This window comes from Cololabis saira, chromosome 2 (genome assembly GCF_033807715.1).
Source record: "Cololabis saira isolate AMF1-May2022 chromosome 2, fColSai1.1, whole genome shotgun sequence".
Lineage (NCBI taxonomy): Eukaryota > Metazoa > Chordata > Actinopteri > Beloniformes > Belonidae > Cololabis > Cololabis saira.
The window spans coordinates 45,589,609-45,617,195 of NC_084588.1; the positions used below are offsets into that span (position 1 = coordinate 45,589,609).

Consider the following 27,587-nt stretch of genomic DNA (forward strand, 5'->3'; position numbering starts at 1 on the left):
GTTGCACTGGAAGCCATCGCAACACCATCTAATCCCTTCCTAAGATGCTTTGGACCAAGAATGATAACCTCTGTTTTATCTGAATTTAGAAGCAAGAAATTTCTGGACATCCAGTCCTTGATGTCCCTAAGACATGCCTGAAGTTTAACTAACGGTTCTGTTTCATCCGGCTTCATAGACAAGTAGAGCTGCGTATCATCAGCATAACAATGAAAGTGTATGCCGTGATTCTGGATTATACTTCCCAACGGCTGCATGTATAAACTGAACAAGATTGGCCCTAGCACTGAACCCTGTGGAACACCATAACAGACCCTTGACTGTTCTGAAGAAACCTCATGTACATGAACAAACTGGAACCTGTCAGATAGATATGATTTAAACCAACATAGAGCTGTCCCTTTAATCCCAACAACATGCTCTAACCTGTGCTGTAAAATGCCATGATCTATAGTGTCAAAAGCAGCACTGAGGTCCAGTAGAACCAATATGGACACTAATCCCTTATCTGAGGCCATAAGAAGGTCATTCGTGATTCGAACCAGTGCTGTCTCTGTGCTATGATGCATTCTGAACCCTGACTGAAAGACTTCAAACAGATCATTTCTATACAAATAGTCACATAACTGGCTTGAAACTGCCTTTTCCAGGATTTTAGATACAAATGGAAGGTTGGAAATTGGCCTATAATTAGCTAAGGTGTCTGGGTCAAGAGAAGGTTTTTTAATTAAAGGTTAATTACTGCAACTTTGAAAGCCTGTGGTACATATCCTAAGCTTAGGGATAGGTTGATTTGGTCCGGTATTGTCGCACCAATAAGAGAAAAAACATTTTTGAATAGTCGAGTCGGGATGGGGTCTAACATACATGTGGTAGACTTAGCTCTATTAACGAGTGAAGTCAGCTCAGGGAGGTCTATAGGATCAAAACAGTCTAAAGTCAAGTCAGAGCGTAGGGAAGTCGCTAAAGCTGAGGAAACACCCACAACCGGCTGGTTGATTTCTTGATTTCTTAATTCTCGTGATTTTACTGTTAAAGAAGCTCATAAAGTCCTCACTACTGAGAGCTGCAGGAATGCACGGCTTAACAGAGTTGTGACTCATTGTCAGCCTGGCTACAGTGCTGAACAGAAAACGTGGGTTACTTTTGTTATCCTCTATCAACATTGAACACAAAAGTCTTATACTTAAACTAATTCATGCATTCATTTTCAGTAGGTTGGATTATTTCAATGGCATCTTTACAGGCCTTAAAAAGAAATAAATCAGGCAGCTGCAGCTGATCCAGAATGCTGCCGCCAGAGTCCTTACAAACACCAGGAAACTGGACCACATTACACCGGTCATGAAATCACTACACTGGCTTCCAGTGAGTCAAAAGATAGAGTTTAAAATCTTACTGCTGGTCTACAAAGCACTGAATGGTCTTGGACCAAAATACATGGTGGATCTGTTAGTTCCTATGAAGCTCCCAGACCCCTGAGGTTCATCTGGATCTGGTTTGTTTTGGTTCCCAAGAACCAGAACCAAGCAAGGTGAGGCAGCGCTCAGTTATTCTGCTCCTCACCGGTGGAACAAACTTCCTGTAGACCTGAGGTCTGCTCCAACTGTAGATCCTTTAAATCAGGCCTAAAAACATTACTGTTTACTGAAGCGTACTCTTAAATTAAATACTTACCTGCTGTGCTCTACTGCCCTTACTTTTTAACAACTTGTGCTTTTTATTATTTTACCTCTTTTCTTATCATTTTATTTAATTGTATTTGTTATTTATTTATTGTTTAATTGTGTCTTGCCGCTTTTAATGTTGATGTAAAGCACTTGGAATTACCTTGTGTTGAATTGTGCTATAGTACAAATAAACTTGCCTTGCCTAAGAATCTTTCTTCACAACACAGAAGTCAAGTTTACTAAAATGCTAAGTCAGTCCAGTGAAGACAGCTAATGCAGCTAATGGAAGCTGAAACGTGGGAGTAAAAGCAGAGCAGTGTGACAGCTTAAACATTTTACTAAGAGGCTTATTTGCACCATCTAAGTCCCGCGCTGACAATCCTCCACTTACATCCCTAAGGACGAGTATCTGCTCTGCAGAATCGATAAAGGTTTCTTGTTAGGTAAGATTCATTCTTCTCTTATTCTGGTGTTTCTTTTTGTCAAAATGTTTTACTTTGAAGTCGGTATTTTGTGCTGAACGGTGTGTTTTGTGTATTGTAGACTCTTGTGATGGAATATTAGTTTATTTAAACCTGTGCCAATAGAAGAAAAAGTGAGGTGATTGTGAGTGAGTTTAAACAAAACTATGAATCAAGTGTTTAAAAACTAACTATTACATAAACATAAAGGCTTTATTCACTGTAAAGCCTGGATAAATTATGGTTGAGGGCTTCAAATGGAAACGAGTTACAATGAAATGGCAGCTAATTGAATCTGTTGTTTGAGGTTAAAGCTGCATCTCAATCATACAACATGACATTTTATATGTTTATTCAACTTTAGGACCAAAAAGTACTTTGATTTCGCCATAAAGTTTGGCCAGCCAGCGATGTGACTTTTGACTCTTTATACTGTAAATGAGAAGAATAGTTGGAAAGCCCCTCGCTCTGTTTGTCTTGTACCAGACAAAATACATTCATATTGATATTCTGGAAAGTTTGCAATTAGAAACATAGTCAGTTTCCTCCCAATAGGGTTGCAGTGTGTTCACAGTGAGTGTGTACTGAATGTGTGTGTTTCCCAGAATAGCTGCTCTCTTCTTCTCTGGAGCTCTGAGAAGGATCAGGCTGGAGTAGATTACCAGCTACTTATGTCCTGTACAGGGGCCAGACACACACACACACACACACACACACACACACACACACACACACACACACACACACACACACACACAGAGGTGTCAAAAGTATTCACATTCATTACTCAGGTAGAAGTATAGATACTAGAGTTTAAAAATACTCCTGTAGAAGTTGAAGTATCAACTCAAGTTTTTTACTCAAGTAAAAGTATAAAAGTACTGGTTTCAAAACTACTTAAAGTATAAAAGTAAAAGTAATGTAAGGGGGAAAAAAGCCATTAAGGACAAAAGCCATTGAAAATGAATGTATCTTAGTATAATACAAATATATTATAGAAGCATATATGTGTACTATTGAGCATTAACATGTGTTTCAGAGAGCAGGAGATATGATGACTAGTTGCCTATAAGTATTGTAATGGTGCAAAAAGTCAAACTTCAGAGGCATGTTATCATTTATCCTAACCTTTATTGGAATGTACATCCAAGTTTAGTTGCAGGAATCTGAGGGAACGGATGTAAGAACAAAACTGGACAAGAACATCTGAAACAACCACAACCAAATTCACTCTATCCGGATGGAGCAATTTAACTGGATAGTTTTTTTTTAAAGGCCGAAATGAAATAGAGTAACGAGGCTGTTTTTAAAATGTAAGGAGTAAAAAGTACAGATAATTGCGTGAAAATATAAGGAGTAAAAGTAAAAAGTCGTCTGAAAAATAATTACTCCAGTGAAGTATAGATAACCAAAATTTCTACTTAAGTAAGGTAACAAAGTATTTGTACTTCGTTACTTGACACCTCTGCACACACACACACACACACACACACACACACACACACACACACACACACACACACACACAACTAAAGAGTTTGGGTTGAATAAAAACCGAAACGGCGTCCAGCTTGAGGCCCAGCCCAAGCGTTGATCCTGATGTTGCGTGTCGTGTCTCCACAGGTGAGCCGGTGAATCTGCAGTCATGTGTGACCAGACATTCATAGCGGCCACTTTTGGCGCCTGTGACGGCTGCAGCAAAGCCAGTCCCTTGATGAACATCTACATCAAGAGCGAGGCCATCAACTACTGCTCCCTCTGCGTGGAACTGGTAACTCTCTCAGTCCTCATGAGCAAAGTTCTCTTGTTTCCCTGTTTTCTGACAGCAGCTCCAGATCCTCACGGCCTCATTGTGACCCAGGTTTCATGGTTAGATGGTTGGTACGGTGAACTTGATGGCAGGGATCAAGCTTCCACATTTATACAGTACGACGATCAGCAACTTTAGACACGTAGCTGTGTGAAGATCCCACACACAAGCGAAGAAAGTCAAGCTCAGTATTTGACTTGAATAATCTTTCCAGGTCAAAGACAGAAACTCTGGATCAAGTCACATTGATTTTACATAGTTTTTCTCAACATAAAAAAGTTGACATCGATTTGGTTCAGACGGCCTGGATATCATTTGGTTGTTTTTTGTTTTGTTTTTTTTTCATGAGTTTTTCCGGTTTTAGGTAGATTTTTATAAAGAGGCAGCTTCAGTTAAAGCATATTTGCTAAAGATTAGTTGGCTAGTTTTTTGTTTTGATGTGCAGCATTTGATGTTTTTAAGTGAAGCCTTTTTTAGCAGTCAAAAAGAAACCAGACTTTATGATTGTATAATAATAATAAACACTTTAATTGCATAGATCTAGTAAGGTCCTCTCAGTTGAAGTTGTAGTTTTGTCAGATCATAAAATAATGATGATTATAATTTGTGAATAATTTGTGATTTGCACTTCCCCTTTTACTTTTACAAGCGCCTGAATGTCGTCGTAGCTTGATTGTATTCTTCGGTTGTGAGTCACTTTGGATAAAAGTATCCACTGAATGCAAGATAATGTAATAAAAGCCATATCTACAATCCTGAACTTGTCTATGAAGCACAGGGAGAGCGCTGAGGCTGCAGAGCACTGGCTTGCACTAGGAGGGAGAGAGGGATGGAGGAGGGAGAGAGGGATGGAGGGATGGAGGAGGGAAGGGGAGGAGGCTGAGCACAGGAGCTGAGCGGCACGCTGGCAGCAGCATCCCCGTCGGGCTCGAGGAACCTCTCAACAAACCAGCCAACTGCTCTGCTCTGATATTCCTCCTGTTTCTGGCTGCCTCTCCACATCCTTCCCTCCTGCTCTTTTCTTTTCTGTCTTGTTTTCATTGTTGCGCCGTGGTTGTCCTCCGTAGATGGCCTGCCAGGGGCTCCAGAAAGGGGAAACCCTGGTTTCCCTGAAGAAGGAGAGCGACAGCCTGAAGAAGAAGCTGGAGGAGGAGCGGGGCAAGCTCAACGACATCGAGCGTAAGTGACGACATCCACAGAAAACACCACCTTTCTCTCTGTTTACTCAACTGTGCAGGTGGCTGCTGGATCACTGAGGCCAGATGTTGTTTTTAGGGCATTTAAGTGAGTCAGTCAGACAGTGATGTAATTCATGCTTGAATGTTTTTCTCCTGTCTGCTTGCATGACTGAGCCTTTGAATTTCTGAGCTCAATTTTGTATTTTCTGCACCATGTTATGTGTAAAATCATTGTAAACACATGAATATAAGTTACATGTTTCATTTAAGCATCTGAATGACAATCTGAGAATGTCTCTCACTTGTTTTTTAACTAATTTCGTTTTCATTTTATTGTAAAGCGCTATAGAAATGGAAGACTGATTGGTTGATTTCATATACTGACCTATTAAAACTACCGGTACTGTGTGTGTGACCTCAGTGCACCAGGTGGCTGAGAAGGTGGAGGTCTTGAGTGCTCTGTCCATAAAAACCAGACGTGTGCTGAAGGGTCACAGTAACAAGGTGCTGTGCATGGACTGGTGCAAAGACAAGCGTCGCCTCGTCAGCTCTTCACAGGTGCACAGATATGCACACACACGTATGCACACACACGTATGCACACACACGTATGCACACACAAATATGCACACACGTATGCACACACAGATATGCACACACACGTATGCACACACAAATATGCACACACGTATGCACACACAGATATGCACACACACATTTACACACATATCCACGAGCAGGGATGTTTTAAGGTGCTGTTTGACTCAGGAAAGCTTCTCTTTTTCTTCTTCTCCCCATAATGCTAGTTTTTGTTTTTTCTTAACTAGGATGGAAAGGTGATCGCGTGGGACGCTTTCACTCTAAATAAGGTGAGTAAAATGTCCATCCATCCAATTTTTTTTCTTTATTATAGCCACCCTTTCATATTGAAGTTGAAAGGAGGTTGTGCTGGAGTCTATCCCAGATTCCCAGCCATCACCAGGTGAGAGGGAGGCTCCACCCTGGAGTGGTGAAAAGTCCGTGTGATGTTTGTGTAATGAAAGGGGTGGATATCAAACCCTATAGTCTTGTTTTCTAGAGATAACTTGTCATTTTTTATACATTGATGAATTGAAGAGTGTTTTCTCTGAGTAAAATATCAGCTGTTTTGCTTCGGGCCTGAAAGTCAGCCCGCTCCACTCAGTCACAACACTGTTTTAATGGAAATATTGCATCATAACAAATGCTAGCTGTTGCTGTTTTATATTACATTTTTTCCATAATTACACTTTAAAGTTTTATTATGCTGCATTTTAACTTTTTACCTCGATAGGGTAGCTGAACACAAGTCAAAAGACTGAATATGATGCCCATCAAAGTGAGATAAAAGGGAAAATAAATGAGTAGCATACTTGCATCCAGAGCCACGCTTGGCCGGTTTAACAACGTCTCTGTTTTGTTACATGGGCCATGAGTTTTTCCCTCATTGAAATCTCGGACGCTCACATTTTCTCCTCCGTACAAGCTGTGGCTGAGCAGAGGGGTCTCTGCTCAGCTGCTCCTTTCAGAGACACGATAAGAGGGAAATATGCATTTAAAGATTATCTGGCCGCTGTAATGGACGTGTTTGTGTGGGTCGTCGTGCACTTCAGCGTTAGCCAGGATTTCATGGTTTATTTCATACCGACCTTTATCGAGAGACTAACATCCAGGCGTACAGCTGCTATGTAACCTCTTTCTGAGTGTATATATATATATATAATATATATATATATATATATATATATATATATATATATATATATATATATATATATATATATATATATATATATACATTATATTACTTATTATTACTTATTACTATCTCAGAAAATTAGAATATTATGATTTTCTGTAATGCAATTACAAAAAAAAAAAGTCATACATTCTAGATTCATTACAAATCAACTGAAATATTGCAAGCCTTTTATTATTTTAATATTGCTGATCATGGTTTACAGCTTAAGAAAACTCAAATATCCTATCTCAAAAAATTTGAATATTCTGGGAATCTTAATCTTAAACTGTAAACCATAATCAGCAATATTAAAATAATAAAAGGCTTGCAATATTTCAGTTGATTTGTAATGAATCCAGAATGTATGACATTTTTGTTTTTTTAATTGCATTACAGAAAATAAAGAACTTTATCACAATATCCTAATTTTTTGAGACAGTCCTGTGTGTATGTACATATATATATATGTGTGTATATATATATATATATATATATATATATATATATATATATATATATATATATATATATATATATATATATATATATATATATATATATATATATATATATATATATATATATATATATGTATATGTGTGTGTGTGTGTATGATTTAATGATATTAAACAGAATCTGTTTGCTTAACCAGGATTATTTTTGTTCTATGTTGCATGAATGAGTGTATTTATGTGTGTGTTATTGATGTCCCACAGGAGCACGGTGTGACTCTGCCATGTACGTGGGTTATGGCGTGTGCGTATGCTCCCTCAGGCTGTGCTGTGGCTTGTGGGTAAGAGGAGACGATTACATTTATTTGTTTATCATCACATATATTAAGTTGATCGTGTTCCTTCTATTTCCCTTAAGGAATTAAGTTCAATAATTTTAAATTCTTAAAATGACTCTTTTCCAACAGGTCCCTGATTTAGACACAAGTGGTTTATTTTTTTTTTACATTGTTATGGCTTAAAACAGATGCTTAACGTATTTGTAAATGTGCTACTGAGCCCTATTTTGCTGTATTGAGTCTGACAGCTAATGGAGGTGGAGGAAACATTCAAACAATGCTTCATTCATAAATCGTGATGGATGCTGGGTTTGTTGGTTGAAACTTCTCTAACTGGAGGCGGTTTCGTTTCCTCCAACAGCGGGTTGGATAACAAGTGTTCAGTGGTTCCGCTCTCGCTAGACAGCACCGAAAACCTGGCTGCAAAGAAGAAGTCAGTGGCCATGCACACCAACTACGTATCAGGATGCACCTTCACCAACTCTGACATGCAGGTGAGCAGTGATGATTCATTCATACATGGATCATTTAAACTCACACTCGTCTCGCAATACATTCAGGTACACTTAATGTTCACTTTCTCAGTTAAGCAGAAAAGATTGTGATCCAAAAAGTATGAATGAAAACAATAATTTATCATATTTATGTTTACTTTTTTTTTAATTGTGGACAGTATGAATCCTAAATATTTGTCTTGTCAACATCATTTATTTTTTTCATACTTTCCCATTAGTGGAAAGTGTGTCTAAACCTTTGACTTACAGAATAAATGGCATACAGCAAGTCATTTGCGTGAAAGTTTGAGGTGTCACTCTGCCGAGAGCAAAGAGTGCCAAAGAAACTGCAAAAATGATTTTCTTTAAAAAAAAAAAGGCAACTGCCAAAACCACCATCAATAAACAGAAAAAAAGGTGGCACCACAGAGACATTGCAATGATGAAGTTGAGAGGACAAGAAGAAAACTTATCAGGGAGGCCAAAGAAGGCAAACTGCAGGCATGTTTGGCATGTTCTGGTCACGTGACTACCATCTCTTGCACCCTGAACAGGTCTGGGCTGTGGGGTTGGTTGGGAGGCTAGAAGGAAGCCATGTTTTACAAAAAAGAATATGCAAGCCTGTCTGAATTATGCCAAAAGAAAATCATTCAGTCACCCCAATCCATGTGGGAAAATATATTATGGTCTGATGACACAACGGTTGAATTTTTCTGGCCTTAATTCTGAAAGATATGTGCCACATAACCAATATGCGGCGGCATGGTCCAAGGGACACCATGCCAACACGGTGGGGGCAGCATTATGTCTTTGTCACTGCATCTCTTAAACTGGGCTGGAGGCACTCACCAAAAAAAAGGAGAAAAAATTATTTGCTCCGAATACTAAGGTACTTTGGCACAAAATCTTCCTTCCTCTGTTCCAAAGCTGAAGATGAAAATGTATATATGTGTCCAAACAATACATATATTGTACTATATGTATACTAGACAAAGTAGCCTATATAGGTCTATACAGGACTGTCTCAGAAAATTTGAATATTGTGATAAAGTCCTTTATTTTCTGTAATGCAAAAATGTTATACATTCTGAATTCATGAAAAATCAACTGAAATATTTCAAGCCTTTTATTATTTTAACATTGCTGATCATGGCTTACAGCTTAAGAAAACTCAAATATCCTATCTCAAAAAATTATAATATTCTGGGAATCTTAATCTTAAACTGCAAGCCATAATCAGCAATATCAAAATAATAAAAGGTTTGCAATATTTCAGTTGATTTGTAATGAATCCAGAATGTATGACATTTTTGTTTTTTTAATTGCATTACAGAAAATAAAGGACTTTATCACAATATTCTAATTTTCTGAGACAGTCCTGTATGTATACTCTGTATATATATATATATATATATATATATATATATATATATATATATATATATATATATATATATATATATATATATATATATATATATATACATACATACGTAAATGAAGCAATGGAAGTATATAACAGTAAATATAACGGTCACTGCATTTTTTTATATATATTTTGCTCATCATTCCAACATGTTCTGATTATTTTGTAGTATCCTGTGCATTCACCTTTCCATGCAGAAGGGAAGGAAACAGGAACTTGTGTCAAAGACAGAACGAGTAGTAAATGGCCTGAGATATGTAGCATTAATAATTGACTCACTTGAGATCCTTTAAAGAGCAGGGAGCCTCAGTGGGGTGGGAGGTAAGGAAGAGGAGAGAGGAGATGGATGACAGGGCTGAGCAGCATCCAGGGAGGAGACAGGAGGGGGTGATGATCCTCTGTCCTGGGAGTATTAATAGACACTGAGTGGCTTTTATCTGGGAGACGGTGGAGTACACTGACCCCTGAGGGCAGAACATTTAGCACACAAACACACACATGGACATTTTCTGCCCGTCTCTCTCTTTACACCCCCCGGTCACGCACACCAGGGTTTATGTCACCCAACTATTCCTTGAAGACTCTGCAAAATGCGTGCTATTTTCACTCTGCAGCCCTGTAGCAGCGGCCCTTCAGGTTGGGATGTTAACGTCTGCTTGTATTTCCACGCGTGTCCATCAAAGAGCAGGAATCAAGCAGAGCCCGGCTGGTGATATTTGACATACTTGCAGCTGCTCTGACTGTGAGTTGAGTCAGGCTGATTTAAGACAAAGGTTTCCACATATGTGCACGTGAGTGTGTGTGTGTTCGCAGTCACACGGTTCATTCATGTGGGAAGTGGAACGAGCTCTCAGTGCGAGCAGGATGTGGTGTGTTCGGTGCCTGAGGTCATCCAGCAGGAGCTCTCTAATCAGCCAGCCAGCAATCTGCGATGTCCGCGTGTGTCTCTGAGTGCCTGTAATCTGGTTCCATCAGAGGATTTGAGGACATTTCTGCATGTTGTGTGCTCGTTTGTCTAGAGATAAATGATGCTCAGTGAGTATCTCGTGTTAGTGACGAGCAGTGATCTGAGATTTCTGCTGCGTGGATTGAATGTGCACATTCACGTGCAGAGATTTTGTCTCACTTCTCATCTCCTGACTGAGCTCATTGGTGGTATTCACAAGGATAGTTCTGCTTCCGCTTTATGGATTTACAGAAACTGTGACTTGCTACATTGTGGAAAAATCATTTCCTTCCTTTTTCATGACAATAATCTGGGAAAATATATATATATATTGTGCAAAATGTATATCTGACATCAAATGATCACAGAAAACACTAACTTTTGCCTCATGTGTGCCACTTCTACACTGTTTATTTCTTGAAATGCAACCTGCAACGTTCGGTTTGCTACTACTGTAGTTGTATCATTTCTCAATTTCAAGTTTAACTGAAAGCGAAACCATCTCCAAAAGAGGAAATGGATAACTTCAGAAGTGACCAAAACAAAAAAATCATATGCTGTTTCAAGGCGTTTGTGGCCAAATAAAATCCGGTTTCCATCATGCATAGCGGCGACTATGGTGGACAGCGGTTAAAAGGTCATTTTCTTATGCAGTCCTGGGTTTTGATAGTGCACTGCCTCAGACAGTGAGACACATCATCTGGCTCTCAATGCCAGGGATTAACAGCTTTACTTTGAGCCTCTTCTGAATGGCTGATCTCCTCACCCTCAGAACAGCTGGAAATCACCAGCTGCATTGAACCCAACTACATTTCTATTGTATTTTACTGTAAACCAATGCAGTCTTGTACGGAAGAGTATTAGGGCCATGCAAGAGAAAAAAAAATTGAGACTGGAAGATTTTTTTTATTGTGCACTTTGAGAAAAAAGTCAAAATTTTGTGAATAAAGTCGAAATTTCGCCTTTTTTCTCCACATTTCAACTTTATTCACGAAATTTTGACTTTTTTCTCAACATTCCGACTTTTTTCTCGTCATTTCGTCTTTTTTCTCGAAATTATACTTCAACAATACTCTCGACATTTTGACTTTTTTCTCGACATTTTGATTTATTTCTCAAAATGTCAACTTTTTATTCAACATTTTGACTTTTTTCTCTCAACATTTTGACTTTATTCATGAAATTTGGACTTTTTTCTCAACATTTCGACTTTTTTCTCGTAATTCTACTTCAACATTAATCTCAGTTCTTCGACTTTTTTCTCGACATTTTGATTTATTTCTCGATATTTCGATTTATTTCTCAAAATGTCAACTTTTTTTTCAATATTTCGACTTTTTTCTCAACATTTCGACTTTTTTCTCCTAATTCTACTTCAACATTAATCTTGACTTTTCGACTTTTTTCTCGACATTTCGACTTTTCTCGAAGTGCATAATTAAAAAAAAATCTTCCTCCTCTAAAATATTATTTTTATTTTTCTCCTGCCTGGCCCTAATACTCTTCCGTAGTCTGGAGTTTCAAAAACTCACTTTTATCTAATTTAATATAAAAAGTAAACTCTTAAGTGTCACCCTACTACCAAGTTATTGTAAAATAAAGTAGACCTATGCTTCCACGTGTGTGAGTCCCTTTAACGCTGTTCACGTCTGGTGCTGCAGCTCCTGACCTCCAGCGGGGATGGTACATGTGCGTTGTGGGATGTTGAGAGTGGGCAGCTGCTGCAGAGTTTCCACGGTCACACGGCGGACGTTTTGTCCTTGGACCTCGCCCCATCGGAGACCGGAAACACTTTTGTCTCTGGGGTAAGAAAGACTGGACTGTTTGTAGATGCATGTGGTCACACTCAGCACACACACATTTCACGCTCCTCTGCTCTTTCAATGTTTTATTACACTTTTATGTTTAAAGAATCTTTTAAAGGATGCCACTCGTGCTTTTCTCTTTCTGTGGGTGGGTGTGTGTGTGTGTGTGTGTGTGTGTTATCAGGGCTGTGATATGAAGGCTAACGTGTGGGACATGCGCTCTGGACAAAACATTCAGTCCTTCGAGAGCCACGAGTCTGACATCAACTGTGTAAAGTGAGTTCAGTCCTCTTGTGAATTAAAAAAAAAAACACCCTGCATTTTTCTCCGATTCTCCTTTATAAATAACAAAAAGAGAGTGAAATGATGGCTACGTCAAAACACTGTATCCTTTTGTTTGATTCTTTTTATCTTCAATAATCGATCAGCATTGCAGTGACTTTAGTTGGATCAAACTTGGACGCCTGCGAGGATGACTTTCACCAGAAAATGTTATATCAATCTTAAACCTTTGGTTTTCTTATTTTTCATATCAGTGAGAAACACTTTAATCAATAGAGTTACTTTAAGAAAATGATCCGAAAGGTCTAGGTGCAGTGAACAAAATTACGTTTAAATTTGACAAAATGTGATTTTTTGAGTGTCAAACAAGAACTAACGAGAAGACAAACATTGTCAACAATATCGATTTTTAAATGCACAAGTAATTCTTATTTATTTTTTGTACATTAACATGTGTCCATCTAAAACATTTAAATACACGTGTTTTATTTTATTGTATTTTATACATGCAGTAAAAAGATAAAAAACACCTGGACCTGGCTGGGTATGAAAGTTATGACATGACATGCGACAGTGGATTACTGTTTATTTAAACAAAAATAAATCAAAATGCGGAAAAGTAAGTACGTCCTCACTGTTTGCATGACGCAGCTTGAGCCTGACGGTAGCAGCAGGTGCAGCTAATCAACTGAACTGATTAATCAATCATCAGCAGGTGTTACCGCTACAGCAGGTGTTTGGAGCGTCTGGGTGTGCTGACACAATAACAAGATATATGGAGTTTCCCAGAGTTTCCCATCCCGGTCCTGGTACCTGGTAGATGTGGGTCATTAACAGACTTGTGCAGACTATGATGACGTGCTGATGACGACCATTCATTGGTATCAGGATGTGTTCAAATACACTGATACAAATATTGTGCTTGATCTACTTAAAAAAAACAAGTCAACTTTTTGCATGAGATTATTATGTAGATCATGAAAGACTCGTCTTTGTTTGAACTACTTAATTTTTTGTTTGTAAGTAATACATTTTGCAAGTACAGTCAACTGAATTGTGTTAAGTTTACTTTATTTATCAAAATTAAGTTGACTTTACTTGCAAATTAATTTTGATACTAATAATTAAGTAGTTTATACAAAGACTAGTCTTTCTTGATCTACATAAAAATCTCATGCGAAAAAGTTGCCATAATTTTTTTTAAACTAGATCAGGCAAGATATTTTTTACCGTGGTGTTCTACTTAAACAAATAAAACATGTTTCATCAAAACGTTGATCACTCTGCCCAATAGATTAAAATTGTTAAAAGAAAAGTAAATAGAACAAGATCATTGCTTGTTGTTTGTGTGTAAATGAAAAGTGGCCTGGGATTACATAAATACTGCTTGTTAAGGAAAAAATGCACAATGTCTTGTTTTTTGAACAAATGCAGATTAAGTTCAAAACTAGATGTATTCATGTAAAGCAACAAACTTCATTTTTAATTGTTAATATCACAGATTTAAATATGATATGTTTACATGCGCTTAGATTTATTTTTTTCAGTGGGGACACAACTAAAACATGCAGGGCAGGGGTACTGGGCCGGGGTTGGGGAAACACGGCAGTATAAAACCTCAGAATTAAAAGAGGATATACGTTGTTTTTTTTTCTCCCTCTCTCTGAATATGAATATGAATGAATCTGCTAATATTGTTGTTGTTCACATTTATGCAGGTACTACCCCAGCGGAGATGCATTTGCATCTGCTTCAGATGACGCTACGGTGAGTCACATCTGACCTTTTCTGTTTATTGCCATATGATATCCGACAATTTACCTGTGTTTGTTTATAAAAAAAACAAAAAAACTGTCAGACCCCATTTAACAGCTTTGGGGAATCACCAGTAAATAAATCAACTTGACTCGGTTGACATGGACTAAAGCCTCCTATACTCTACTGCTATGAAGTCCTTCATGCAAACATTTGTTTTATGTGTTCTGTATTTCTGTGTTTGTTGGTGCTTTTCAGTGCCGTTTCTATGATTTACGAGCTGACCGTGAAGTCGCCGTCTACCAGAAGGACAGCGTTATATTTGGTGCCTCCACTGTGGACTTCTCTCTGAGTGGTGAGGAGTTTTTCTAGAGCACCTGTAATCAAATATTTTTAATGTAGTTTTTATATTATTCAGATAAAGGGGAAATGGTTGGCATTTTTCTTTTTTTTTTTAGGACTATTTGCATGTCTCACTTTCATTAAATCATTTGTTTGCTCATACTTCCCTATTGAATTCTAAGTTTCCTCTTTGATTTCCATCACCCACGCCTGTACCCACCACCAGGTCGTCTGCTGTTCGCTGGCTACAATGACTACAGCATAAACGCGTGGGACGTTTTGAAGGGAACTCGCGTTTCCGTCCTGTTTGGTCATGAGAATCGTATCAGCAGGGTCAGAGTGTCACCTGATGGCACGGCGCTGTGCTCGGCCTCCTGGGACAACACGTTGAGGGTGAGCAGGAGTTCCCCTGAGTTTTGGGTTGTTTTTTCCCTTTCTTTTACGGGAAAACCTTTTTCTAACTAAGAAATGAACGCCCAGACAGAATTCTTTAGTATCCCTTAAAAGACCCGTACATCAGGAAAAACCCACTTGCAGATTAGTGTTAAAAAGTGAGTGCAGCAATCCCAGTAGTTAGGTGGAATGACGTAGTACATTTTATCATATTAGATGTAAAAATGGAAGTTAAGGCATTGTGTTTTAGTTATATCTTGGCAGAGGTGGGTAGAGGAGCCAAAAATTGTACTCAAGTAAAAGTACTGTTACTTCAGAATAATATGACTCAAGTAGAAGTAAAAAGTAGTCATCCAAATAATTACTTGAGTAGAAGTAAAAAAGTACTTGGTGAAAAAACTACTCAAGTACTGAGTAACTGTTGAGTAACTCTGATTTATTTTTTTAACACAACCATTCAAACAGACAAAAGTACAAAATAATCATCTTCAGGCAAATTAAATCAATAAAATTATAAAATAAATTAAAATTCATGCAAAATAAAAAATAGCTTAAATTAAAATAAGCTTAAAGTAAATTCAAATACTTTGATAAAATAACAGAATAAAAAAATGTATTAAGCACAAGTAGCACAAAATTTCAAGCCTTTGTACTTTTCTTTTTTAACCAGGCAGAACTAGAACAAGCCCATGAACTCATAGAAACTCTCTGTGTGTGTTTGAGTCTGTGTATTTGTGACAAAACATGCAAAAAACAAAAATTTTTCCCAAAGAATCACTCAGTGATGTCATGAGATTAACGTGTACGTGGATAAAAGGGCTAAAAGAAAAGTAACAGCTCAATGTAGCCTAATGTAGCGGAGTAAGAGTAACAGTTTCTTCTTCACAAATCTACTCAAGTAAAAGTAAAAAGTATAGTGACTCAAAACTACTCCTAAAAGTACAAATTTTCACCAAATTTACTCAAGTAAATGTAACGGAGTAAATGTATCTCGTTACTACCACCTCTGTATCTTGGTTACGCAGTGACCCTTATCATTATTCTATGCTGTGCTCTTTGTTGCAGATTTGGGCCTAAAATTGTCCCCGTGGTTGGAAACCAGGACTGCAGCATCGTGAGATGATCAATATTTAAAGTTCCTGCCTGGGATTAACACTACTGCAAGAGTATGCTGACGCAAGCTCTCAATTTTAAACAAAACCACAAACATTTCTGAATGAGAATGTGAAAGTATTCATTCAAACGGATTGTTGAAGAACGAGATACTCTGTTTCTGTTGGCTTCATGGCTTATGTGTCATTAATATTCTAGTGGCATAAATAATTATGTGGGCAAAAAGACAATAGCCTTTTAAATGTATAAGTATTTTTAAATTGCTCCTTTGGGTGTCCAGATAATCACAGTGAAAGCTATGCATTGGTTTGAGAGACACGCCTGTCCAGAATTGTGCTATAGATGCATACAATTACACTAGTTTGTCGTAACGACAACCGAGTACAACTTTCATATACTACAGCGGATCAGATTAGTTTGTAAAGAGAAATAAAGAGTTTTTTTTCCAGAATACTTTGTATGTGTTTTTCATTTCCCCTTCATATACTATTACAACTACCTGGACCACCACTTCACACAGAACACCTTCCCTTTTACGTTAATAATTGACTTCACACAAAACGTTTTATGTGCGGACAGAACTGGAGCAAAAAAAACAAACTATTTTGAAAAAAGCAATGAAGGTGATCAGAATATCTGCATTAAAAAAATCCAACAGAATGCCAGGACCTGTTATAAAATACCTGTGAAAACATATCTTTGTCTTGGACATTCAGTCTGGTATCATTTGTGAGATTTCTCAAAACTTGAAAGGATTCCCTACGTTATGATTGTATGTGGATTTTAAGATATTCCAATAATTTGCCATTAATTCAATGATCCAAAACAACCTTCAGATCTTACTGGTGTAATGTAATCATCACAGTCATAAGTCTCCATTTGTAATAACTTACAATCGGCCTGGCTACAGTGCTGAAATTAAGAGAAGTTCTTGTTAGCTTTCCAAAGGAATTTTGTTTTGTTTTTATATATTTTTATACGCCATCTTTTCAGATCAAATGAAACACCTCCTGATTTTTCCAAGTCTGTCAATCAAACCAAGGAGCCGGCCTCCTCTGATTGTGATTACCATATGTTTTCAGAGGCCACGTTGCACATATAGGCTGTAACACTGTCAATGAGGTCAACTTGAGTAATAGCTACGTTTGGGTAGCTCCCTCTCATCTGTTGACACATTTTGTTAAAATGTGGTTACATCACTTTCTGGTAAACGCCTAATATAAGATTTCTTCATAGTGGCTGTTTATTCAGTTTATGTGAATACCAACGCCGTTGAAAAAGGCCAGAAGAGACGGGGTTGTTGGAAATATACTTACCTGTTCACTGCCTGTGCCATATGTTTAGAACAAGAACAAGTAGCTCTGTTAATATTTTGGGGAAAGCCAGATGAATTCAATAGTAAACTTCGTATTGAGTCTACAATTTTAAAACATCTACATAAAGTTCCCCATAAAACGAAAAAATAAAAGTGAGACTTTAGACTAAGAGATGGAAAGTTATATGTCTTGTCCTTGAGTGAATACACTGTTTTTAAAACACTGTTTGTCTGATTTGTGTCCTAGAAGCATTATTGATCACATTATGCCTTACATATCTTTATTTTCTTCTTCTTGTTGTTTTTAAGAATGGTCAAAGGTCAGGTGTCCTGATCCACATGATCACTTTTCTTGCACAATGCACCCTGAAACAATTCACTACTGTTTTTGGATCAACTTCACCATTCACTCTTCATTGCATACAAAACTTTGTGCCTCTAAAGATGGAAATATACTAGCAGCACATCTCAGCAAATTTAACTGTACTACTGCCACTCTGAACTTTCATGAAACCCTTTCTTCTTTCCGGTTCTTGAGCAAAACAAACAAAAAAAATTCCATGGTAAAGTTTTGTTTTTATTTTTTTTAAACAACACCCTCCACAAAGAATTCAAAAGATCTGAGGGGAAACACCGCCTTAAAGCAAGAGTGATAGAGAGGCATGAAGATGCCTGTGGGGAATTGCCACGTAGAGAAAGTACCCAAAAATAAAGCCACACTTACCATTAACTTAGCTAGAAATGTTGTGCGTTTCACTTCCTAATGCTGGCTGTAGAATTACCTTGTACTCGGTTTTCGATGAGTTATGGGAAAATTATTGTTGACGTGTTTGAATGCCATCCACCAATAAATTTACCTGGGCATAAGTCATATGTGGGTTGTTAGCTATTATGAAAAATAAAGATAATTTCTGTTGTAGTAGGCATGCAAATTGTCTTATAGTAATGATGAGATTATTATTATGACACATTTGATGACAGAAAAAAAGTATTTGAGGAACGAATTAAATATTAAAATCAAAAACACTTTATTTTTAATTTTTCATTATGAATACATTAGACAATATATATTTTTATTTCGTTGTTTTATCTTTTTTTTTGCATTTCTTAAGTTTGTATAAAACTTTGTTTTTATTTTAGATTCAAAGTAATAGCAAGTAGTTTGAATGTCATCCACCAATAAATTTACCTGGGCATAAGTCATATGTGGCTTGTTAGCTATTATGAAAAATAAAGATAATTTCTGTTGTAGTAGGCATGCAAATTGTCTTATATTAATGATGAGATTATTATTATGACACATTTGATTACAGAAAAAAGTATTTGAAGAACTAATTTAATATTAAAATCAAAACCACTTCAAATATTGTTTTAAACATTTTTTTAATTATTATTTTTATGAATACATTAGGCGATATATGAATACATAAGGCGATATATATTTTTATTTCGTTGTTTTATCTTTATTTTTGCATTTCTTACGTTTGTATAAAACTTTCTTTTTATTTTAGATTAAAAGTAATAGCAAGTAGTTTGAATGTCATCCACCAATACATTTAGCTGGGCATAAGTCATATGTGGGTTGTTAGCTATTATGAAAAATAAAGATAATTTCTGTTGTAGTAGGCTTGCAAATTTTCTTATAATAAACAGTTATTACACAGTCAGAACACACAGTAATATTGAATAACTGCCAGATATTGAAAGTTGAAGTTATATTTGGGAAAAAAATGGGCAGGAGCACTGATTCTTTGCACATTTGACAATTCTACAGCCATAAAATCAAAATAAATCCAGGCGGCCTGAATGTAATTACAGTAGTAAGGAGGTTAATGATGAAATTATTATTATGACACATTTGATTACAGAAAAAAGTATTTGAAGAACTAATTCCATATTAAAATCAAAACCACTTCAAATATTGTTTTTAACATTTTTTAAATTATTATTTTTATGAATACATTAGGCGATATATGAATACATAAGGCGATATATATTTTTATTTTGTTGTTTTATATTTATTTTTGTATTTCTTTAGTTTGTATATGACGGGCCAAACTAAGACAAAAAAAAGGAAATTACGAGAATAAAGTTATAATAATATGAGAATAATGTCGTAAAATTACGATAATAAAGTCATAATATTACGAGAATAAAGTCGTAATATTTTGAGAATAAAGTCGTAATATTAAATATATTATAAATATATAAATATAACTTCACAAGGTGCTCAATATTCCTCATTTTAACACAGGGGGAAGATGCTCTTCCTGTTAAAGTTCTCATAAATTATATTCTCATAAATTACGACTTTATTCTCATAAAATTACGACTTTATTCTCATAAATTACGACTTTATTCTCGCAATATTACGACTTTATTCTCGTAATGTTACGACTTTATTCTCATAATATTACGACTTTATTCTCATAAATTACGACTTTATTCTCGCAATATTACGACTTTATTCTCATAAATTACGACTTTATTCTCGCAATATTACGACTTTATTCTCATAATATTACGACTTTATTCTCGCAACATTATGACTTTATTTTCGTAATTTTACGACTTTATTCTCATAATATTATGACTTTATTCTCATAATATTACGACTTTATTCTCATAAATTACGACTTTATTCTCGCAATATTACGACTTTATTCTCATAATATTACGACTTTATTCTCAAAAATTACGACTTTATTCTCGCAATATTACGACTTTATTCTCATAATATTACGACTTTATTCTCGCAACATTATGACTTTATTTTCGTAATTTTACGAGTTTATTCTCATAATATTATGACTTTATTCTCATAATTTCCAATTATTTTTTTTTGTCTTGGCCCTAATACTCCGTCGTGGTATAAATTATATAAATATATATATATATATATATATATATATATATATATATATATATATATATATATATATATATATATATATATATATATATATATATATATATATATTAGATTAAAAGTAAGAGCAAGTACTGTAATTCCAACCACTTCGTTTTCTAATATTAATTGAGCAGTCACTACGTAGTGGTTTATTCTGTTTCGGTTTGGGGACTTTTTTTTTTCCCCACACGCCGAACGTCACGGGGCGGAGTGATCTGAATAAATGCGCAGCCGGCAGAAGGGAGGACGTGAACGCAGCGCAGCGTAACCTGGTTCCCTTCCGCCGTCTGGATGTGCAGAGAGCCGTCTGATATCGCTGGGAGGGTAAGCCTTTGTTCCACCTTTACATTCAAACAAACCCATTTTGCTGCTGTGCATATTATGAACCATTTCCATAGAACAAAGTCTGTTCTCAAAGAAGCGTTTGTGCGGGTGCCGGGTGCTGCGTGGACAGGGTTTTTAGTGCAGTTATAGGTCCTGGTGTGTGAGCGGTTCTTTGTGTCCTCCATTGCTCTGCTGACAGCGGAGCAGGAGGCTCGCCGGGCAAAAACCTCCACAAACGCACTAATAACAGTACGCTGCAGCCCTCAAACTGTAGCACCGGGTACAGTGGGGATTCAGTGATAAATGTGGTCTATAGTTTGTCATTTTCAGCTTTTGTTACGTGAGTGCGAACAGCTGCCAGACCCAACACGTCCATAATGACTGAATTATGGTTAAATCGACGCAGAGCATACGCCGTAGGGTACGGCGTAGGCTCTGCGCTGTTGTAACGCGGAACCAAAAATCAGCCTTTAGTCATTGATATTCCTCTCAGCCTGGTTTCCGTCATGAGGGATTTACAGGAAATACTTACAAATATACGTATAGCTTTACTGCAAAGGTTAGAGATTACTTAAAAAAAAGAAAAACTAAAAGAAAACTCATTTGATGACTGTGTTAAGATGTCATTTTTAAAAAGAAATGGCATGTAGGAGAGACAAAAGCCTGATTTACCAGATCCACAAGTCTGGAAACTAACTCACCTATATTTTTTACACATACAAATGACATGTTTGACAGGTTTTATATATATGTGTGTGTGTGTGTATATGTGTGTGTATGTATATGTGTATATATATATATATATATATATATTAGGGGTGTAACGATACACTAATCTCACGATACGGTACGATACACGATATTGAGGTCACGATAACGATATGATATTATAGCGGTATTTTTTTTTAACAACCTTGTATGAGGAACATATGACTGGAAAAAATTGTCTTGAAAGATACAAAACAATGCTGTGCATTTGCCCTATTGTTACAGTTTGTTTAAGTTTTAAAGAGAAAGCCAGGCCAACCATTTTCCACAAACTGAACTAAAAGTAAATGTCAGGTTTGCATTATGCATCTTCAGTTTCATACAACTACAAATATTTAGCCACAAACTGAATAATTTCTCTCATGTATGATTTTACTTTTTTCTTTTTTCGGATGCGCGTTACTAGTAAACACAATAGATTAATATTAATATTCCAATAGCGCAATACAGTTTGTCACCTCCACGACACGTATCGTGACGTTTTTGTATCACGAAATTTTGTGGCACGATATATTGTTACACCCCTAATATATATATATATATATATATATATATATATATATATTATATAAATAAGCGTCCCAGTGTTCACAATATAACGTTGCCTTTGCTGAGTCAAGCTGACTTGGTTGTGTGAAGCTGCTGGATGACGTCTGAATTGTGATGACTAAAGTGAAAGGTTACCGGTAATTTATTATCTAAAATCTGTATGATTATTGGCTTAACTGTTAAGAAGCATGATGGATATAATTTTCCATTTTTTTCCCCTCCTTTTTTGATATAACATGTAATGTTTAAGATATAAACTTGAAGTTGTCTGAAGTTGTACAGAAAATAAAATAATTACAAATACAATTATAATAATAAATTGTATTTATAGAGTGCATTATCACCTGAAGAACAAGTCTCAAAGCGCTTACAATAAAGATTAGAAAAATAGAAAATAAAAATAAAATGGAAAAAAAAAATAAAAAATAAAATAAAAAAAGCACAAGGACATTCTAAAAGACCAGGACATCAGGGATAGGCTTTCTTAAAAAGTAACGTTTTTAAGTTTCTTTTAAAACAGTCTGTGGTCTTTTAACAGATTTATTGGAAAAATAAAACTGGATTTTGGGTGGTTGCTCCGATCACTTCACCAGATCAAGTCTGTATTACAAAAGAAGTAGAAAACAAATGTTTTTCTTTAATACCCACTTTCTTTTTAGAAAATGTCCTGTGGGCTGTGGAAAGAGACCCTGACTGTGGCGGAGGATTACATGTCCCTGTGCTGCAAAAGCCCACAGCAAGCCCCCCCGCCTCCCAGCGAGCCGGCCGCGGCCATGCGGCACCTGGCCCAGGAGATGGAGCGGCAGCACCAGGCCCGCTTCCACTCCCTGACGCAGAGCTTCCTGAAGCAGTGCGGGCCGGACCCCTGCTCCAGCCTCAGGAATGTGATGGAGGAGATGGTGGGAGATGGACATTTGAACTGGGGGAGGGTTGTTTCCCTTTTCGCCTTCACTGGCGTGCTGGTCAGACAGCTGGAGGAGCAGAAGGGCTCCAAGCCGGGGCTGGACCCAGGGCGGGAACTGGTATGCGGGCCTGTGAATTGCAGAGCCCTGGCGGAGACCATAGCTGATTACCTGGGAGATGACAAGAAAGACTGGTTGTTGGAGAATGATGGATGGGTGAGTAATCAGCCGCGTCTGCTCCAGGTGTTGCAGAGCTGATATGAGTTGATTGATTGAGTTATCTTGATTGAATCGAAGCCAGTATGCTGTTTTTAAGATAGATTATCCAAAGAAAATGAAACTGCATTTGAAAACCACAAGATCGTTTCGTTTCCTGCTCCCTGCTAAAAAAGATGGGGAGGGGGAAAAAAAAAAAGCAACATTTGTAATAGATTCTGCCCTTTTCACTTTATTTGGCAGCAAGAGGAACTTAATAATAATAATAATAATAAACTTTATTTATATAGCACCTTTTCATACGAAAGTCGCAGCTCAAAGTGCTTCACAGTAACAGTACAAACGTGTCAAGAACAATGAGAAATAAAACAAAAAACACAAATATTTAAGTGCAGTGATATAACATAACCCTGACAAAATTCAGTTCCAAATTCCTCCACAGAACAACTACTAAGATAGGATAGTATAAAAAATGAATATAAAAAGGTAAAAATATCAACAAATGAGAGTACAAGATAAAATGATGATATAAAAACATTTAAAAGTAATGCAGACAGTAAAAATCAATGATATATAGATAAAAGGAAAGTGGCAACTAAGGCGCGGTTATCTCATGCTTAAATGCTTGAGTGAAGATATAGGTTTTAAGTTATCTTTTGAAGATATCTACCGACTCGGCTTCCCTGATGTTTTTTGGGCAGTTTGTTCCATAGTTTTGGGGCGTAGTAGTTGACAAACGCTGCATCACCGATCTTCTTTTGACTGTTTCTGGGAACTTTTAATAACCCAGCAACTTAAGGATTGAACCCTAATAAGTTGATGAAAATGTCAGGCAAATCCACACTAAAGTTTTGTAACTACTAGTAAAAAGATCAATAATGATCCTTTTTAAAAGGCTTGTTGTTGCCGTTTTACCAGAAAAAACGTCAAGGGGCAGTTATAATGTACAATGTTCAGTCCCCGAAGGTCCACCAAGCTGAACACATCAGTTGACTGTCTTTTGTTTATGAATGGACTCGCCTAAAATGCACAAACACACACACACACTCGCTCAGAGAAAGACTCGCCCCTCCTTCTTCAGCTGGCAGCTGGTTTCAACAGACGCACAACCCGCTCAGCCAGATGGACTTTGTAGTAACAGTCAAAGCTGTATTGAATTTAGTATTATTCACTTTGTGTGACTAGAAAAAACAAGCAGCTGTAAAGCAGCGAAACACCTGGGGCCGAGAGCAGGTGCACTCGCTGCACAAATGCAAAAACATGATGGAGAAATACAGCTGCCGGACTGTTTGGAGAGCTTAAGTCTTAGTGAAGCAGAGAAAAAATGAGCTTCTGACTAACAAAGCTTGTACTCCTCTGCAGCCCTGGAAGGGAGTCGTTTCATTTTTAACCTTCAGTGGATAAATATATTACCATAGTTTAGAGATTACTTACAAATGATTAAAAAACACAAATACAGATAATAATCAATAAAGGTTTGTAAAATGGGACTCCCCAGAAGCTACTGTAGCTTATGAATAGGGGCCCAGTCACACATCAGAACTACTATAAATTACACATATAATACATATACATACAGTATAATAACCTTTATAACCTAAATAAGAAAAAAACACAAAAAAAACTCAGATTTCCAATCCAAATCTCTTTTTTGTCTTTTTTCCTTTCACTCCAGTGTACAATTTCATCAGAATAAAAAAGGTCCTTAAAACAATCATCAAAATGAGAAACTCTCAGACAAATCCTTCCTTTGATCCGCCTGGAAACAAAACTAAAACTCAATCTTACAACAAATGATTCTATTACATTTAACAATGAAAATGATACTAGAAACAATAAATGACAAATGTATTAACAAGTGACAAAAACTATATACTGTATTGCCTTACAAGATACAAGATACAAATATATTCTTATAAAAATAACACATCAGGTATTGGTACATCAAAAAAATTAATAAGAGACATAATTTAATAACAATTTTTGTTTTAGTCTTTTTTTAAAAATTGAGAGAGATCCAGACTCTTTTTATAGCACTACCAAGCTCATTCCAAATTTTTGGACCTTTGCAGGTTACACTGAAACTTGTACATTTCAGTTTCCTTTTTTCCCTTTTTAAAAGTTGTTTTCCCCTTGTGGCGTGTTCATGAGTGGGAGCATAAATGGGGATGAGATGACAGAGTATCATTGAGTCTAAAAACTACATTATACATATACCATCACTGATGCATTGCAACTGGCTATTTACTAGTGATGCACCGATTGTTCGGTAACCGAAATTGTTCGGCCGAAAATGGCAAAAAAAACACTTTCGGTGGAATAAGTGGGGAAAAAACCGAACAATTAATAAAGGCGTTGTAATATAAGGAAATAGACTGGCCGCTCCCGTACCGGTTGCGCACCACAAACATAAATCGTTGGCCAACCACAAAGTAACCACATAAGAATTTTACCTAACATTCACCAGGAGGTGGAACCAAAACAACATAATGCTGGGAAATTCAAAAATGTTAAGTTTTTTATGTTCAATAAATATTTTCTACCTTGTAATTTTGTTAAAGATTTTTTTCTTTGAAAAGCATGCCTAATCAAATGTATTTGATTTATGCAATGGTGAAAAAATTGGCAAAATAAATGAAAAACTGTGAAGAACCATGTTCGGTATTCGGCCAAGTGTTTATTATTAGTTTTGGTTTCGGCCACAAATGTTAATTTCGGTGCATCACTACTATTTACTGAAACTGTTAGAGATTTATTATCCCTAAATGACACATTTCCTTGTGCTTCTCCCGTCGTGCAGGAAGGGTTCTGTAAGTTCTCCCTCAGCGCCAGAGAGGTGGGTCAGGACTCATCCATGAAGACGGCGCTGTTTGCTGCTGCTGGCGTCGGCATCGCCGGACTCACCTTCCTGCTGGTGCGCTAGCCGGCCTCCTACGTCCTTAAACACGTCCTTAATCCAGTTCTCATTTTGACACAATGGGTAGGTTTTTTAATTCTAACATCAAGCGCTGCAAATCAGGCTTAATCTGTAGTGAATTCAGGGTTTGTGATCTCATGTCGTCAATATTTGCACATACTTGGACCCCCAGCAAGCATTAATACTGACATTCTGTCACTTGCTCCTGAAGATTGTAAAAGCAATGTGAATGCCTTGAGAAATATTGGAGTGACTGACGTTACGTTTGCATATCTTTGGTTAAGTACTGAAGCACAGGACTCTGTTCTGGGAAAACTTTGCTCTCAAAGTTTTTTCTTTTTGGTTTGTGTCGCTAAAATATTTCATTTAAAGAAAAACTCCCACAAATTTGGTTTTAGACTTTTAAAATGATTAGCCGCCTTTTGTTGTGTTTACCTGAGTTGTGGAAAATGCATTCTAGTGTATAATGTATAAATTAATATATTATATTTATATTAAATGAAACCTTAAGCAGTGGCCATTTTCTAACTGACCCACAGCTAATTCTATTGTTTCCAAGTTTGTCCTGCATTTTTCTTTTCTTTTCTTTTTTTAAATAAATGTAAAATGTCTGTGATTTACAAGGTCAGCAGAGCTGTGCAGTGACCACACAATGGTGCTATAATATGTGGTTAAAATATTTCATATCAACCTACCAAACCAGGGACCAATCTGACAAATTTGCATTACAACAAAATGTTTGTATGGCAACCCCCTCGCCCTTTCTCCCCCCCCCAAAAAAATCTAAGCATTATATTTTTACATTATTTTGTTCTATTTATTTCTCACTGTTTTGTAATAAAAGAAATAATCGTCGACTTTGTGGTTCTTTGGATTAGCGCAGTGCAAAAAGGCAGCGAGATACTTGGCCTGCCGTCGCTCTAGATGTGTCTATGGAAACACAAATAGTAATCAATTCTCCATCCTTTCACGTGTAGACACATCGTCGTAAATAAGACGCGTCCTGCCATCGCAGTGCTCCAGTTACGGCTCAGAAATTCCTACAAATACGAGAATTAGTTGTCTAGTTACAAGAAAAGACCAATCAGAAAGTATCGCAGGACTGGAAGAAGCAGCGGACAGAGACCTCAGCTGCCAGTCAGATGTAGGTCAACTCTAAATTAATCAGTTTAATCACTCGTCTCTGTGACAGTGCTACTTAAAACTCTATCGTTAAATAACCAAAACTCACATTACATGTCTGGAATCAGATTTTAAGGTTGTCACATGACTGACATGCAAATGAGCCTGGAAAAAAAGTTATTACTTTTCCTCTAGTGTGCTTTATTCATATGTGGAGTTATTTACCCAGTAAAATATAAAAAAATCTATTTTATGTGTCGCTAGGTACATTTTGACGTTTATTTTCCTGTTAAAATGACATCCATGTTATATTTCTTCGGTCAAAATTAAACATTTTTA

General features: G+C 36.7%; 2 protein-coding genes across 2 annotated transcripts; both read left to right on the forward strand.

Annotated features, from left to right (window-relative positions):
* The first annotated feature begins 2,016 nt into the window (after positions 1 to 2,016).
* gnb5b (guanine nucleotide binding protein (G protein), beta 5b) lies at positions 2,017 to 16,675 on the forward strand. Its single transcript, XM_061711338.1, has 13 exons — positions 2,017 to 2,113; positions 3,755 to 3,902; positions 5,009 to 5,120; positions 5,541 to 5,677; positions 5,947 to 5,988; positions 7,595 to 7,671; positions 8,030 to 8,162; positions 12,196 to 12,339; positions 12,524 to 12,615; positions 14,340 to 14,388; positions 14,635 to 14,731; positions 14,945 to 15,111; positions 16,177 to 16,675. Exons 2-13 carry the CDS (start codon positions 3,777 to 3,779, stop codon positions 16,186 to 16,188), a joined length of 1,188 nt encoding a protein of 395 aa, XP_061567322.1. The 5' UTR covers positions 2,017 to 2,113; positions 3,755 to 3,776; the 3' UTR covers positions 16,189 to 16,675.
* A 3,991-nt stretch (positions 16,676 to 20,666) lies between these two features.
* On the forward strand, positions 20,667 to 26,981 carry bcl2l10 (BCL2 like 10). The gene is made up of 3 exons (XM_061746422.1): positions 20,667 to 20,774; positions 22,751 to 23,209; positions 26,010 to 26,981. The coding sequence occupies exons 1-3, from the start codon at positions 20,742 to 20,744 to the stop codon at positions 26,130 to 26,132; spliced, it is 615 nt and encodes a 204-aa protein (XP_061602406.1). The 5' UTR covers positions 20,667 to 20,741; the 3' UTR covers positions 26,133 to 26,981.
* Positions 26,982 to 27,587: the final 606 nt, after the last annotated feature.